Source organism: Odocoileus virginianus, chromosome 9 (genome assembly GCF_023699985.2).
Source record: "Odocoileus virginianus isolate 20LAN1187 ecotype Illinois chromosome 9, Ovbor_1.2, whole genome shotgun sequence".
Classification (NCBI taxonomy): Eukaryota; Metazoa; Chordata; class Mammalia; order Artiodactyla; family Cervidae; genus Odocoileus; species Odocoileus virginianus.
In genome coordinates, this window is record NC_069682.1 from 17,969,574 (window position 1) to 17,983,725 (window position 14,152).

At 41.2% G+C, this 14,152-nt stretch overlaps 1 protein-coding gene across 12 annotated transcripts in view; it reads right to left on the reverse strand.

Moving 5' to 3' along the window:
• Positions 1 to 14,152, reverse strand: part of CCDC7 (coiled-coil domain containing 7) — a 257,870-nt gene that overhangs the window by 103,925 nt on the left and 139,793 nt on the right. For 11 of the 12 annotated variants that reach the window (XM_070472033.1, XM_070472029.1, XM_070472034.1 and 8 more), the window contains 3 exons: positions 10,269 to 10,379; positions 4,349 to 4,492; positions 468 to 578 (listed from right to left, as the gene is read on the reverse strand). In XM_070472033.1, the coding sequence (XP_070328134.1) occupies positions 468 to 578; positions 4,349 to 4,492; positions 10,269 to 10,379 (366 nt within the window). The remainder of the gene's footprint in view (positions 1 to 467; positions 579 to 4,348; positions 4,493 to 10,268; positions 10,380 to 14,152) is intronic. The other variant, XM_070472036.1, reaches the window with a different exon arrangement.

Consider the following 14,152-nt stretch of genomic DNA (forward strand, 5'->3'; position numbering starts at 1 on the left):
TCCTTTTAGTGAGGACACAGCTAAGGCCCTAAAGGCCCTCCAACAGGGCCTCCAGAACCCACCAGATGCTTGATTTACAGATCTCAGAAATACTGCTTTGGCAAAGGAATCTATGGTAAAATGCCTCTGCCATGCATAGAAGCATCTGTTGGGCTTCTGTATCCATAATTACCTGGAGCTGGCTGAAAGGCACTCTACTTTGGAGAGACAGTTATTCACCTGCTATTGGGCCTTGGGGCATTCATCTTCTAATCACAAAATAGTCTTAAGAACAGAAATTCCAATCAAAGTTTAACAATATTTCTGCTTTTTTTCTCTAGATATCTCATGGTAGTCACACTTTAGTCAAAGTATAACATTTCTATAAAATACATGTTCAAAAATATATAATATGAACCAAAATAAAAACATCTTCTAGTGAATTTAATATAAAATAATGAAAGGTTTTCCATAGTTTTTGTACTTACCAGTAAGTCTTTCCCCTTTGTGTAAGCTTGGTTTCCTCACTTGAATCTCTGATTTTGTCACTGAGTCTTCATGATCAAGAATACGGTTTCTATCTGGTATTTCATCCTGAGCTGCATAAAGAGAAGAATTTGGCTCACTAAATAAAAAACTTCATTTTTATGAAATTATAAGAACATCACCAAATGCCAGGTTGTACAAGAAAACTGGGAAGAATGTTATCAAGGGTGCATGGAAGGCATTTTAGCACATCATTAATAGTCTTAGACTTCTAATATGTTTTATATTAGTCTCTCATTTTCTGAGTTTTCCAAATATTTCAGGTAATACATATTGAAACACCAAACAATGAAAATACACATGTACAAATTATTCATTAACAGCAAAATAGTCAAAACCACTTAAGCATAGGAGATTGGTAGGCTAAAGTAATGCATGTAGACTAAGAAAATACAGACTATGGGATATAATGTGGCATACACAGCTGTACAAACAGGTATAAAAGGAATGAAGAAGACCCAACAAGCTGACTCAGAAGCATTTCTAGGATTTAATTCTTAACAGGCAACAAACAACCTGACACAGAACATGTAGTATCTTATAAGCAGGCAAGCAGGAAGGCAGGAGGAAGGAAGAAATGAAGAAAAGGGACTTGAAAAAAGTGGTAAAGGTATTAATATTTTAAAAAGGAAATATAGGAAATAAAAATCAAAAACTAATATAGTGGGTCAATTAGTCGCTGCAGACATGGCTGATTGAGTTGTACCCAGTGACTGCTATTTGCTCTCAGCTTATCTCTGACACTGATGGATACTCCAAGATATACTGAGGTTTTGAGGATCATGTCTAAAGAAAAAGAATCCAGGTTTTTCAGTTCCACCTGACCAGCAACCAGAGGAAACCATATAGACTCCACTGTAGAGGAGCTACTCTTGTTAACTTAGTGTGGGACACAGGCACCTTGCTGGCTGTGTCTTAACAGAACGCCTGGTTCTGAGTTTCCTAACAGGGGCCACTGTGTCCAAGGAGGACAAGGGAGGGGATGAGGAAGAAAAGACACAAACACCTGAGACAATCTCCTTCCTCTCCTGACTGTTTCTGAAAACTTCTGTCCAGTCATGGTGAGCTCCCTGCCACTGGAGACACTGTCTATTTACCCAGCAATGGAGGCTCAAGGAAGGGATGGATGGACTCTCCACCACTCATCTTGTGCCAGAAAGTGAACCATGGAGGCCAAAACAGCCTCATGAGAATCAAAACAGTGATGATGCTTAGTACTAATAATGCGATATTCCCTCTGCTCCCCTACACGGGCAGTGATCCTAAGATGAATTCCACAACTCTGCCTATTTTTACCTAGAGTACTTGACTTTTCAAAATAAACATGATTAGGGATTAGACCATTATCCTTATATCCCCAGTGGCATCTGATGATGTATGTCAAATCAGAGTTCAAAGTGGCAGTGGGGGAAGATTGCATACCTTAGGCCATTTGGCTTCTACTTTACCAATGACTGTTATCTCCACAACTCTGACACCAGGATGAGAAGAACACAGTAATGTTTTTTGACCCTTACTTACACCTGACCATAGTGCAGGAGCCTATTATAAACCTCTATTTCACAGCTCCCACTACTGAATACATCATTAGTGCAGATGCATTTTCTATGTGAACTCCAACTCACATCAACCCCAAGCCGTGATGAGCACTGCTGCACTCCGGGTCATTTTAGTGGGGCATATGGAAGACTGCAAACCTACCAGACTACCAGTGCCTACAGACTTCTATTCAGAACAACTATTAGGAAGAGAAAAAGGAATGCCTTCCCTGTTTGATGAGTTTAAGTGAACCAAACATCTCTGTGAAATTATTTCTCCATTCAGTAACTAAGTAAACCTATACAACTGGCCTTGCATGCCTGGACAGGACTACAGGACTACTTACTACGGCTTAATGCTATGGTACAGATCAGGACAGTGGCCTTAACTGACACTGTGACTGCCATAGAGGCTCTTGCCCAAGCTAAGGGAAACAGGTATGAAGGAATTCATATTGTAAATGCCCATTTGGGCAATCCTGTCCACACAGATGATCAGGATCTGTCTGCCTTTTCTGTAATACATTTCAATACTCCTTTAATGTCCTTCAACAAGGCCATGGGCTGCAAGTCTCATTCCACACAGAGCATTAGCCTCCCGCCTATAAAGAATGTCTCCTACTTGGTCCAGGCAAGGATACTACCCAACCAGGACTGGATGCCATTTTGATCCACATGTAGCAACGTGTCTAGCACATTACTATGGACAAGGCAAAAGGACCCATGACTCAGGAAATTCCTGGGAATAAACTGGGAAGCGACAGTGGGTATCTCTTCAGAGGCAATAATTGCTAAGTTTTAGTCATGCTCAGGCTCTCAGCCCCAACAATACAAAAGATGCCCAGTGACTGGTGGGACTGTTCAGACACTGGTCCTCACACATCCCCCTACATGGCCATCCTGATGACAGCACCCACCAATCAGATTACCAAAAAGACCTGTATGCTGAGTGGGGTCTGATTATAGGAGGCCCTGGAGGTCCTCCAACTGTGTCCTCCAACACAGGAAACCTTCTTACTTGCCCTCCTGAATCCACTGCCTTTTAAGTTATAGGTCTCATCAACCTCTCTGATGCCTCTTGGAGCCTGTGGCAAAATAACACAGCCACACATCAGAGATGCCCACCCCTGGCTTTTGGACCCCAATCTCCTATTGCTGACTAAAAGTGTAGAATCCATTGGAAAAACTAAGTAGTTACCGGGCCTTGGTGGACACTGAGTGCAAAGTCTCTCTACGATGGAGTCTTATAACAATAAATAACAACCAAATGTTAAATGGTTCCTGTTCTCCAGTTGTTTTATATTATTCACGTGCATGCATGTTAAGTCGCTTTAGTCATGTCCGATTCTTTGTGAACCCATGGATTGTAGCCCACCAGACTCCTCTGTCCATGGGATTTCCCAGGCCAGAATACTCGAGTGGGTTTCCATTTCTTACTCTAGGGGATCTTCCTGATCCAGGGATTGAACCCAGGTCTCTCCTGCATTGGCAGGTGGATTCTTCCTCACTAGTGCCACATGGCTATTATTCACATTTAGATCACTATCCTTGTAGCTCACCTGGTAATCAGTCTGCCCGCATTGCAGGAGACCTGGGTTCAATCCCTGGATTGAGAAGATTCCCTGGAGAAGAGAAAGGCTACCCACTTCAGTATTCTGGCCTGGAGAATTCCTTGAACTGTATAGTCCCTGGGGTTGCGAAGAGTCGGACATGACTGAGCAACTTTCACAGTCACATTTACATCAAAGTGACACTATGAATTTTATGCTCAAACCAGGTGGCACAGTGGTAAAGAATCTGCCTGCCTGTGCAGGAGGAATAAGAGATGTGGGCTTAATCCTTGGGCTGGAAAGGTCCCCTGGAGTAGGAAATGGCTACGCATTCCAGTGTTCCTGCCTGGAGAATTCCATGGGCAGATGAGCCTGGCAGTTGGGCTATAGTCTGTGAGGACTGAGCAAACACACAAACACAAGCAAGCATATGCTCAAACACACATTTCTGAACTAAATAGAAAAATCTGATGAGATTAATTTTTTTTTAATTTAAAGGCATCTCTAACTGTTGTTATAGGTGGCTCAGAGGTTAAAGCGTCTGCCTGTAATGCGGGAGACCTGGGTTCGATCCCCGGCTTGGGAAGATTCCCTGGAGAAGGAAATGGCAACCTACTCCAGTATTCTTGCCTGGAGAATCCCATGGATGGAGGAGCCTGGTGGGCTACAGTCCACGGGGTCGCAAAGAGTCGGACACGACTGAGCGACTTCACTTCACATAACTGTTGTACTTACTACTGTGCTTTTCTCCTCTGGGAGTTATCTGTTTCTGTACTTGCACTGGGAGTTTTGACACTGAATCTTGATGTTGAAGCACAGGAGTATGGTCAGGCACATCATTATCAGAAGCCACACAAAAGAGATTCCCTAAGTTCCTTCCTGGATACACAGATCATATTTGTGAGTGTAAAATATTCAAAAGTGTGTAAAATTTAAAGCAAAGAAGATTAAATAAACCATAATTACACATAATATATATATTGTGTGTATATAATGTATATATAATGTATGGTAAACAATGTGTACAAGCAGCTGTACCATGCTATAATCTGAGTGAAACCCATCACTAGATACTGACATGGAGGGATTTCTGGATATAATGTTAACTTAGGAAAAAAACTGAAAAGGGGAAAGCTACTATGGGAACTTTGGGTAAAGAATAAGAAGAAATGAGAAAAAACATGGAGAGAGAGGGAAAAAAATAGAGAAAACACAGGAAAGCTATCACCAAATAATGTACATGGGTATCTACAAAAGGAGAGGAAGACTGAGGAAAGAACAATAAACCTCTAAAAGCACTGTTTTATGTACTATTTAACTCTTGATGAAGACAATTCTATGTATTTCTAAATATAATTAAACCAATAAAGACAAGAATATGGAATGGAAAGAGAAAGTAAATGTAATAAAACAAAACTGCTGAAGGAAAAATAAAAGGAGTAACACATGGTTATAGTAATTAATATAAACCCTCACAGCTGGACACGAGAGTGAGGTGGGTGGGGGAAAATTGACCATAGTCAAGTCATGAAATCAATTTCAAACTTGGCTGTTGTCCTAGTGGTATGTGCAAAGTTATTCTGAAACCATGTGTGAAGCAGTACAGAATGAGTACTGTAATGCTACCTGAGCCCTGGGATCCATGAAATGGCAGGAGCCTTTTGTTTGGGGTCCCTTCAGCTGGGAGACCACCCCTCACCTCAGTCTGCACTGATGTGTCGGCCCCTTGGCAGGGGCTCCTCCACGGTGTGAAAGGGAACACAGTGGAGCTGGTTCTGATCTACAGCCTACACTCTGAGGGTAAGTGAATAATGGTTCACTGTAACCTTGAGTTCGGTTGGTATGTTAATAGATGTATTCAGAAACTGGCATTTCCTTTTTCTCATTATGAAGTTAGCATGAGGAGCAGTGTGGTCAATGAAGCCCAGTGCTTTTGTGGAGGGAACATGGTGGGAAGTACCAATGAGCATGCACAGCATCATGGGGAGGGAGCTACTACCAGATTACTTGCAAGATACAGAAAGGGGACTTGGCCAATGAGGCTCATGAGCTTCCTAAACTACTAGGGGATACCATGTGGCTCTCAAGAGTACCTACTGCACTGTTTACAAAAGGTCTGATTAAACTGGAGTTGATTTCAGTTCAGTTCAGTTGCTCAGTCATGTCCGACTCTTTGCGACCACATGGACTGCAGCACACCAGGCCTCCCTGCCCATCACCAACTCCCAGAGTTTACCCAAACTCATGTCCTTTGAGTTAGTGATGCCATCCAACCATCTCATCCTCTGTCATCCCCTTTTCCTCTCGCCTTCAATCTTTCCCAGGATCAGGGTCTTTTCAAATGAGTCAGCTCTTCGCATCAGGTGGCCAAAGTATTGGAGTTTCAGCTTCAACATCAGTTCTTTCAATGAATATTCAGGACTGATTTCCTTTAGGATGGACTGGTTGGATCTCCTTGCAGTCCAAGGGACTCTCAAGAGTCTTCTCCAACATCACAGTTCAAAAGCATCAATTCTTCGGTGCTCAGCTTTCTTTATAGTCCAACTCTCACATCCATACATGACCACTGGAAAAACCATAGCCTTGACTAGAAGGACCTTTGTTGGCAAAGTAATGTCTCTGCTTTTTAATATGCTAAGTTGGTCATAACTTTTCCTTCCAAGGAGCAAGTGTCTTTTAATTTCATGGCTGCATATTTTGGAGCTCCCAAAAACAAAGTCTGTCACTGTTTCCACTGTTTCCCCATCTATTTGCCATGAAGTGATGGGACCGGATGCCATGACCTTAGTTTTCTGAATGTTGAGTTTTAAGCCAACTTTTTCACTCTCTTCTTTCACTTCCATCAAGAGGCTCTTTAGTTCCTCTTCACTTTCTGCCATAAGGATGGTGTCATCTGCATATCTGAGGTTATTGATATTTCTCCTGGCAATCTTGATTCCAGCTTGTGCTTCACCCAGCCTAGCGTTTCTCATGATGTACTCTGCATATAAGTTAAATAAGCAGGGTGACAATATACAGCCTTGACAAACTCCTTTTCCTGTTTGGAACCAGTCTGTTGTTTCATGTTCATAAGCTTCCTGACCTGCATATAAATTTCTCAAGAGTTGATTTAGTACCATAATACTATGTTGTGATAGTCACTCAGTCCGTCTGACTCTTTGTGACCCCACAGAGTATAGTTCATGGAATTCTCCAGGTCAGAATACTGGAGTGGGTAAGCTGTTCCCTTCTCCAGGGGATCTTCCCAAGCCAGGGATCTAACCCAGGTATCCTGCATTGGAGGTGGATTCTTTACCAGCTGAGCCACCAAGGAAGCCCAAGAATACTGGCGTGGTTAGCCTACCCCTTCTCCAGTGGATCTTCCCAACCTAAGGATCGAACCGGGGTCTCCTGCATTGCAGGTGGATTCTTTACCAGCTGAGCTAGTTTTAGGTACACAGCATAGTGATTTACTATTTTTTCAGGCTATAATCCATTATAGTTTATTACAAGATAATGGGTATAATTCTTTGTGCTCTATAGTATATCCTTGGTGCTTACCTATTTTATACACAGTAGTTTGTATTGGTTCATCTCACCACAGCTGTCCTTCCCATCTTTCATCTCCCTTTTGATAGCCACAAGTTAGTGTTCTATATCTGTGAGTTTTGTTTCTACTTTTTTTTTCATTTATTTTTATTAGTTGGAGGCTAATTACTTTACAATATTGTAGTGGTTTTTGTCATACATTGACATGAATCAGCCATGGATTTACAAGTATTCCCCATCCTGATCCCCCCTCCCACCTCCCTCTCTACCCGATTCCTCTGGGTCTTCCCAGTGCACCAGGTCTGAGCACTTGTCTCATGCATCCAACCTGGGCTGGTGATCTGTTTCACCCTAGATAATATACATGTTTCGATGCTGTTCTCTAGAAACATCCCACCCTCGCCTTCTCCCACAGAGTCCAAAATTCTGTTCTATACATCTGTGTCTCTTTTTCTGTTGTGCATATAGGATTATCGTTACCATCTTTCTAGATTCCATACACATGTGTTAGTTTACTGTATTGGTCTTTATCTTTCTGGATTACTTCACTCTGTATAATGGGCTCCAGTTTCATCCATCTCATTAGAACTGATTCAAATGAATTCTTTTTAATGGCTGAGTAATATTCCATGGTGTATAAGTACCATAGCTTCCTTATCCATTCGTCTGTTGATGGGCATCTAGGTTGCTTCCATGTCCTGGCTATTATAAATAGTGCTGTGATGAACATTGGGGTGCACGTGTCTCTTTCAGATCTGGTTTCCTCAGTGTGTATGCCCAGAAGTGGGATTGCTGGGTAATATGGCAGTTCTATTTCCAGTTTTTTGGTAAAATTGAAAGCATTTCCCCTGAAATCAGGAACAAGACAAGGGTGCCAACTCTCACCACTACTATTCAACATAGTTTTGGAAGTTTTGGCCACAGCAATCAGAGCAGAAAAAGAAGTAAAAGGAATCCAGATAGGAAAAGAAGAAGTGAAACTCTCGCTGTTCGCAGATGACATGATCCTCTACATAGAAAACCCTAAAGACTCTACCAGAAGATTACTAGAGCTAATCAACGAAAATAGTAAAGTTGCAGGATATAAAATTAACACACAGAAATCCCTTGTTTCTACTTTGTAAACACATTAATTTTATTATTTTTGAGATTAAAGATATAAGTGATATTATACACTATATGTCCTTCTCTCTCTAATTTGTCTCACTATAAAATACTCTCTGGAATCCATCCATGTAATTGCAAATGTCAGTGCTGCACTCCTTTTCATGGCTGAGTAACATTCCATTGTATACTTCATCTTAATCCCGTCATCTGTGCCTAATTCCTTGCATAAATTTTTGAGTTCTGAAGGAGAACAACTGTCTTTGTCCTTGGCCTTTGATTCACCTAACAAGATGCTGAATGACTCAGATGAAAGACTCAAAACACAGGCTCTGAAAAACTAGAGAAGGAATTTTACAGCTACTGATGGGTCCAAAAACTTTGGAGGCCCTGCATGCTGAATTGCACCCCAGAATTGCACTGACTACTCTAGCATGCCCTGGAACCAAGAGATAGCCTATGAGGCAGTGAGTTGTTGAGATTCACACTTTAATGAAAAAAGAAAGCAGAGTCCTAAGGATTGTTTTCCCTACTCAGAGAGACTTTGCTGACTAAGGTAGTATGCCTCTGTGAAAAATAAGTCATTTTGTTAAACTAGGTGAGGGAGAGGATACATTGAGGGCTTGTCACTGTAGAACCCACTGTGTGATATGCCAGTCCCTTCTTGCCCAATGAGGTAGAGGAAAAGGGGGATCAGAGACATGAACACCTGAGACTTTCCCCTCCTTGGTTGAGTGCACATCTGGCTCCAACAGAAGAGCCCTTACATTGGAATTTCCCTTGCTTTGAAAAACACACTTGGATCATCACTTGCAGAGGTTCTTAAAGGCTCTATGAGCCCACACTGCTGATCTCTAAAGTCATGGGTGGAGAAAGGACAGTAAAAATATTTCTGATCCAACTCAGATTTCTATTTAGTTTTTGTCAGGTCAACTTTACGGGTTTTTAAGCTCAATTAAACCTGCTTATAAGATGATGTCTATTAGTGCATAGCACAATGCAGATCCTGACTGACACAGTTTAAGACACAGGAAAAGTAGCTACCAACGAAACAGTACTAACTGACCACTGAGCAGACCTAAAAATGCTAATGGGCGCCCACCCCTGGATGATCTGGTTAAAGAGTTTCCAAAGAAATCTCTAGGCCTAGTTCCTAACCACTGGGGCCTCTAGGAGAACATTAACAGGCGTTTTACCAAAGAGCTCCTAGCCAAGTGGTGGGCCATGTGTCCCAGCACACTTCCTCACTAAAGTCCAAATTGTGATGGCACCTGTAACTAATATTGATACAAATGCTCCTCCCTCTGCTCCAAGTGACACTGACGTGAGTCAGAGAAGCCTCCATTACTTTCATTCAAACCTCCCAGCTTTAAACCATAAGCAACATGAAGGGTTAGGTCAATATTCCAACATCATCAGTGGTTATCTGAGCATGTGTGCCAAAGTCAGAACTCAAAGTAGGGAGCAGGGATATTGTATTTCTAGAGTCATTCGGTGACTGGTGCAGAGGTGACCATGATCTCCATGACCTTCCATGGCACAAGGGCCCTGTCATAGGTAGAGGCATCCATTGGGCTTCTGTTCCCATAATTACCTGAAGCTGGCTGAAAGGCACACAAATTCCAGAGAGACAGTTATTCACCTGCTATTGTCCTTGGGGCATTCATCTGCTGGTCATCACCAAATAATCTTTAAAAATAGAATTTTCAACCTAAGGTATCAATATTTCTGCTTTTTTCTCTAAATAGCTCATGGTATCTACTGTTTAGTCAAAGTGTATTATTTCTATAAAGTATACCTCAAAGATACATAATCATGAAATAAAAGAAAAACATCTTCTAATGAGCTTAATTTATAATTAAAACTTTTCTGTAGTTTTTATTGTTCTTCAGTTCCTAAGTCATGTCCAACTCTTAGCAATCCCATGGACTGCAGCACACCAGGGTCCTCTGTCCTCTAATATTACCCAGAGTTGATCAAACTCGTGCCCATTGAGTCGGTGATGCTATCTAACTATACTTACCAGTAAGTGTTTCCGCTTTGTGAAAACTTGGTTTCTTCACTTGAATCTCTGATTTTGACCTGGAGTCTTGATGCTCAAACATAGGATTTCCATCTAGTACTTCATCCTGAGCTGCATAGAGAGAAGAATTAAGCCCACTAAATTAAAAAAAGAGAGATCTACTGAGAAATCCCTAGATTTCAAATTTATAACAAGTGAACAGCAGCAGATTCTCCTATTGTCATGAAATTACAAGAAAATCACTATAATGTGAGATCTTATGTGAAAACTATGAGAAGAGTCTTAATGAATGTGAGGAAGGTATTTTACCACATCATTAATACTTTTAGACTTCAAATATGCTTTATAGTAGACTCTCATCTTCAGATATTTCTTAATGTTTTCGCCTAATATATAGATAGACGAAACAAAGAAAATGCATATGTGCAATGTAATGCATAGCAGCATATTTATAATTACAAAAAACTCAAAATCACTTAAACATACAAGCATAGGAGATTGGTAGCTAAAGTAACAAATGTAAACTATGAAAATACAGACTATGGGATATAAAGGGGCACACAGTTGTACAAATACCTGTACAAACAGGTATAAAAGGAATGAAGATCCCAACAAACTGACTTGGAAGCATTTCTAGGAATTAACTTAATGGACCAAAAAAAAAAACCTTAAAGAGAGAATACCTAGTGTGCCATCTTTTAAGAAAAAATGAAAGGGAATTTTAAAAAATGACAAAAGAAGCTAATCTATAGAAAAGGAAATAAAGGAGGGGGCTTCCCTGGTGGCTCAGTGGTAAAGAATCTGCCTGCAGATGTAGGAGATATGGTTCAATCCCTGATCTGGGAGCATCCCACATGCCTTGGAGCAACCAAGCCCACACATTATAACTATTAAGCCTGTGTTCTAGAGCCTATGTGCCGCAACTACTGACACCTGTGTGCCCAGGCCTATGCTCCTATGCAGCCTAAGCTCCTCAACAAGAGAAGCCACCACAATGAGAAGGCCTCACACTACAACCACAGGGTAGCCCTCACTTGTCACAACTACAGAGAAGCCCCCCCAGCAGTAAAGACCCAAAACATCCAAAAATAAAATAAAATTATAAAAAAACAAATACAGGAAATATAAACCAAAAAACAACATACACCGTGTGTGTGCTTAGTTGTATCTGACTCTGAGACTCCATGGACCGCTAGGCTTTTCTGTCCATGGAATTTTCTAAGCAAGTTTAATGGAGTGGGTTGCCATTTCTTACTACAAAGGATCTTCCTGACCCATGGATGCAATGCATGTCTCCTGAGTTTCCTGTACTGGGAGGTGGATTCTTTACCACTGTGCCAGTAGCTCACAAAAGCCACTGCAAACATGGCTGGCTCAGCCATGCCTAGTGACTGCTATTTGCTCTCAGCCTATCTATGACACTGATGGATACTCCAAGATGTGGTAAATTTCTGACACTCATGTCTAATGAAAGAGAATTCAGGTTTCTCAGCTTCACTTGACCAGCAACCAGAGGAGACTATACAAACTCCACCGTAGAGGAGCTATTCTTGTTAATTTAGTGCAGGACACTGACATCTTGTTGGCTGTGTCTCAACAGAACCCCTGGTTCTGAGTTCCCTGACAGGGGACACTGTCCAAGGAGGACAAGGGAGGAGATGCAGAAAAAAAAGACACAAACACCTGAGAAAATCTCCTTCTTCTTCTGGCTGATATTTATTTTCTGAATATTGTCTAGGCATGGTTGAGCTCCCTGCCACTGGAAACACTGTCTAGTTACCCAGCAATGGAGGTTCAAGGAAGGGATGGATGGACTCTCTACCACTCACCTTGTGCCAGAAAGTCAACCATAGAGGCCAACACATCCCCATGAGACTCAAAACATTGATGATATTTACTACTAATAACCAGCTAGCCCCTCTGCTACCCACAGTGACCTTAAGATGAATCTGACAACTCTATTTTTATCTAGAACACTTGGCTTTTCAAAATAAACAAGATGAGGGATTAGACTAACATCCTTTTGTCCCCAGCAGCATCTGATGATATAAGCCAACTCAGAATTCAAAGTGGCAACGAGGGAGCCCATCCATTGGGCCATTTGGCTTCTACTTTACCAATAACCGTTATCTCCACAACTCTGATACCATGATGAGAGGAACACAAGTAATGCTTTTTGACCCTTAATTAAACCTGACCATGGTGTGGGTGCCGTTGGGCATTATAAACCTCTATTTCATAGCCCCCACAACTAAATACATCATTAGTGCAGACGTATTTTCTGTGTGAACTCCAATTCACATCAGTCCCAGCTGTGATGAGCACTGCTGCATTCAGAGTCATTTTAGTGAGGCACATGGAAGACTGGAAACCTACCAGACTATCACTGCCTAGAGACTTATCTCGGAAACAACTACTAATAAGAGAAAAAGTAATGCTTGCCCTGTTTGATGAGTTTAAGCGAACCAAACATCTCTGTGAGATTCCTTCTTCATTCAACAACTAAGACAACCTGTGCATACAGCCTTACCTGCCTACAGACTTAACTATAGGCAGCTTAATGCTGTGGTACAGATCAGGACACTGGCCTGATGTAATGACACTGTAACTGCCCCAGAGGCTCTTGACTCAGCTGAAGGAAATAGGTATGAAGCAATTCATATTACAAATGCTCTTTTCAGCATCCCTGTCTACAAGATGATCAGGTTCACTTTGGCTTTTCTGTAACAGATTTTACTACACCTTTAATGTTCTTGTCTGAAATGCAGTACTTAGGTATAATCTCAAAAACGACAGAATGATCTTGATTTGTTTCCAAGGCAAATCATTCAACATCACAGTAAACCAAGTCTATGCCCCCAACTCCTAATGCCAAAAAGCTGAATGGTTCTATGAAGACCTACAAGACCTTCTACAGCTAACACCAAAAAAAAAAAAAAAAAAGATGTCCTTTTCATCATAGGGAATTGGAATGAAAAAGAAGGAAGTCAAAAGAAACCTGGAGTAACAGCCAAGTTTGACCTTGGAGTACAAAATGAAGCAGGGCAAAGGCTAACAGAGTTTTGCCAAGAGAACGCACTGGTCATAGCAAACACCCTCTTCCAACAACACAGGAGACAATTCTACATATGGATTTCTCTAGATGGTCAATACCAAGATCAGACTGATTATATTCTCTGCAACCAAAGATGGAGAGGCTCTATACAGTCAGCAAAAACAAGACCTGGAGCTGACTAACTGTGGCTCAGATCATGAAGTCCTTATGGCAAAATTCAGACTTAAATTGAAGAAAGTAGGGGAAACCACTGGGCCATTCAGATATGATCTAAATCAAATCCCTTATGATTATACAGTGGAAGAGAATAATATATATAAGGGATTAGATCTGATAGAAAGACTGCCTGAATAACTATGGACAGAGGTTTGTAACACTGTACAGGAGGCAGTGACCAAAACTATCCAAAAAGAAAAAGAAATCAAGAAGGCAAAATAGTTGTCTGAGGAGGAATTATAAAGAGCTGAGAAAAAAAGAGATATAAAAGGCAAAGGAGAAAGGGAAAGATATATTCAAATGAATGCAGAGTTCCAGAGAATAGCAAGGAGAGATAAGAAAACTTTCTTAAACAGTGCAAAGAAATAGAGGAAAACCACAGAGTAGGAAAGACTAGAGATTTCAAGAAAATTGGAGATATCAAGGGAACATTTCATGCAAACATGGGCACAATAAAGGAGAGAAATGGCAAGGGCTTAATAGAAGCAGAAGAGATTAAGAAGAGGTGGCAAGAATACACAGAAATGTACAAAAAAGGTCTCAATGACCCAAACAGGCACAATGGTTAGTCACTTACCTAGAGTCAGAAATCCTGAAATGTGAAGTCAAGTGG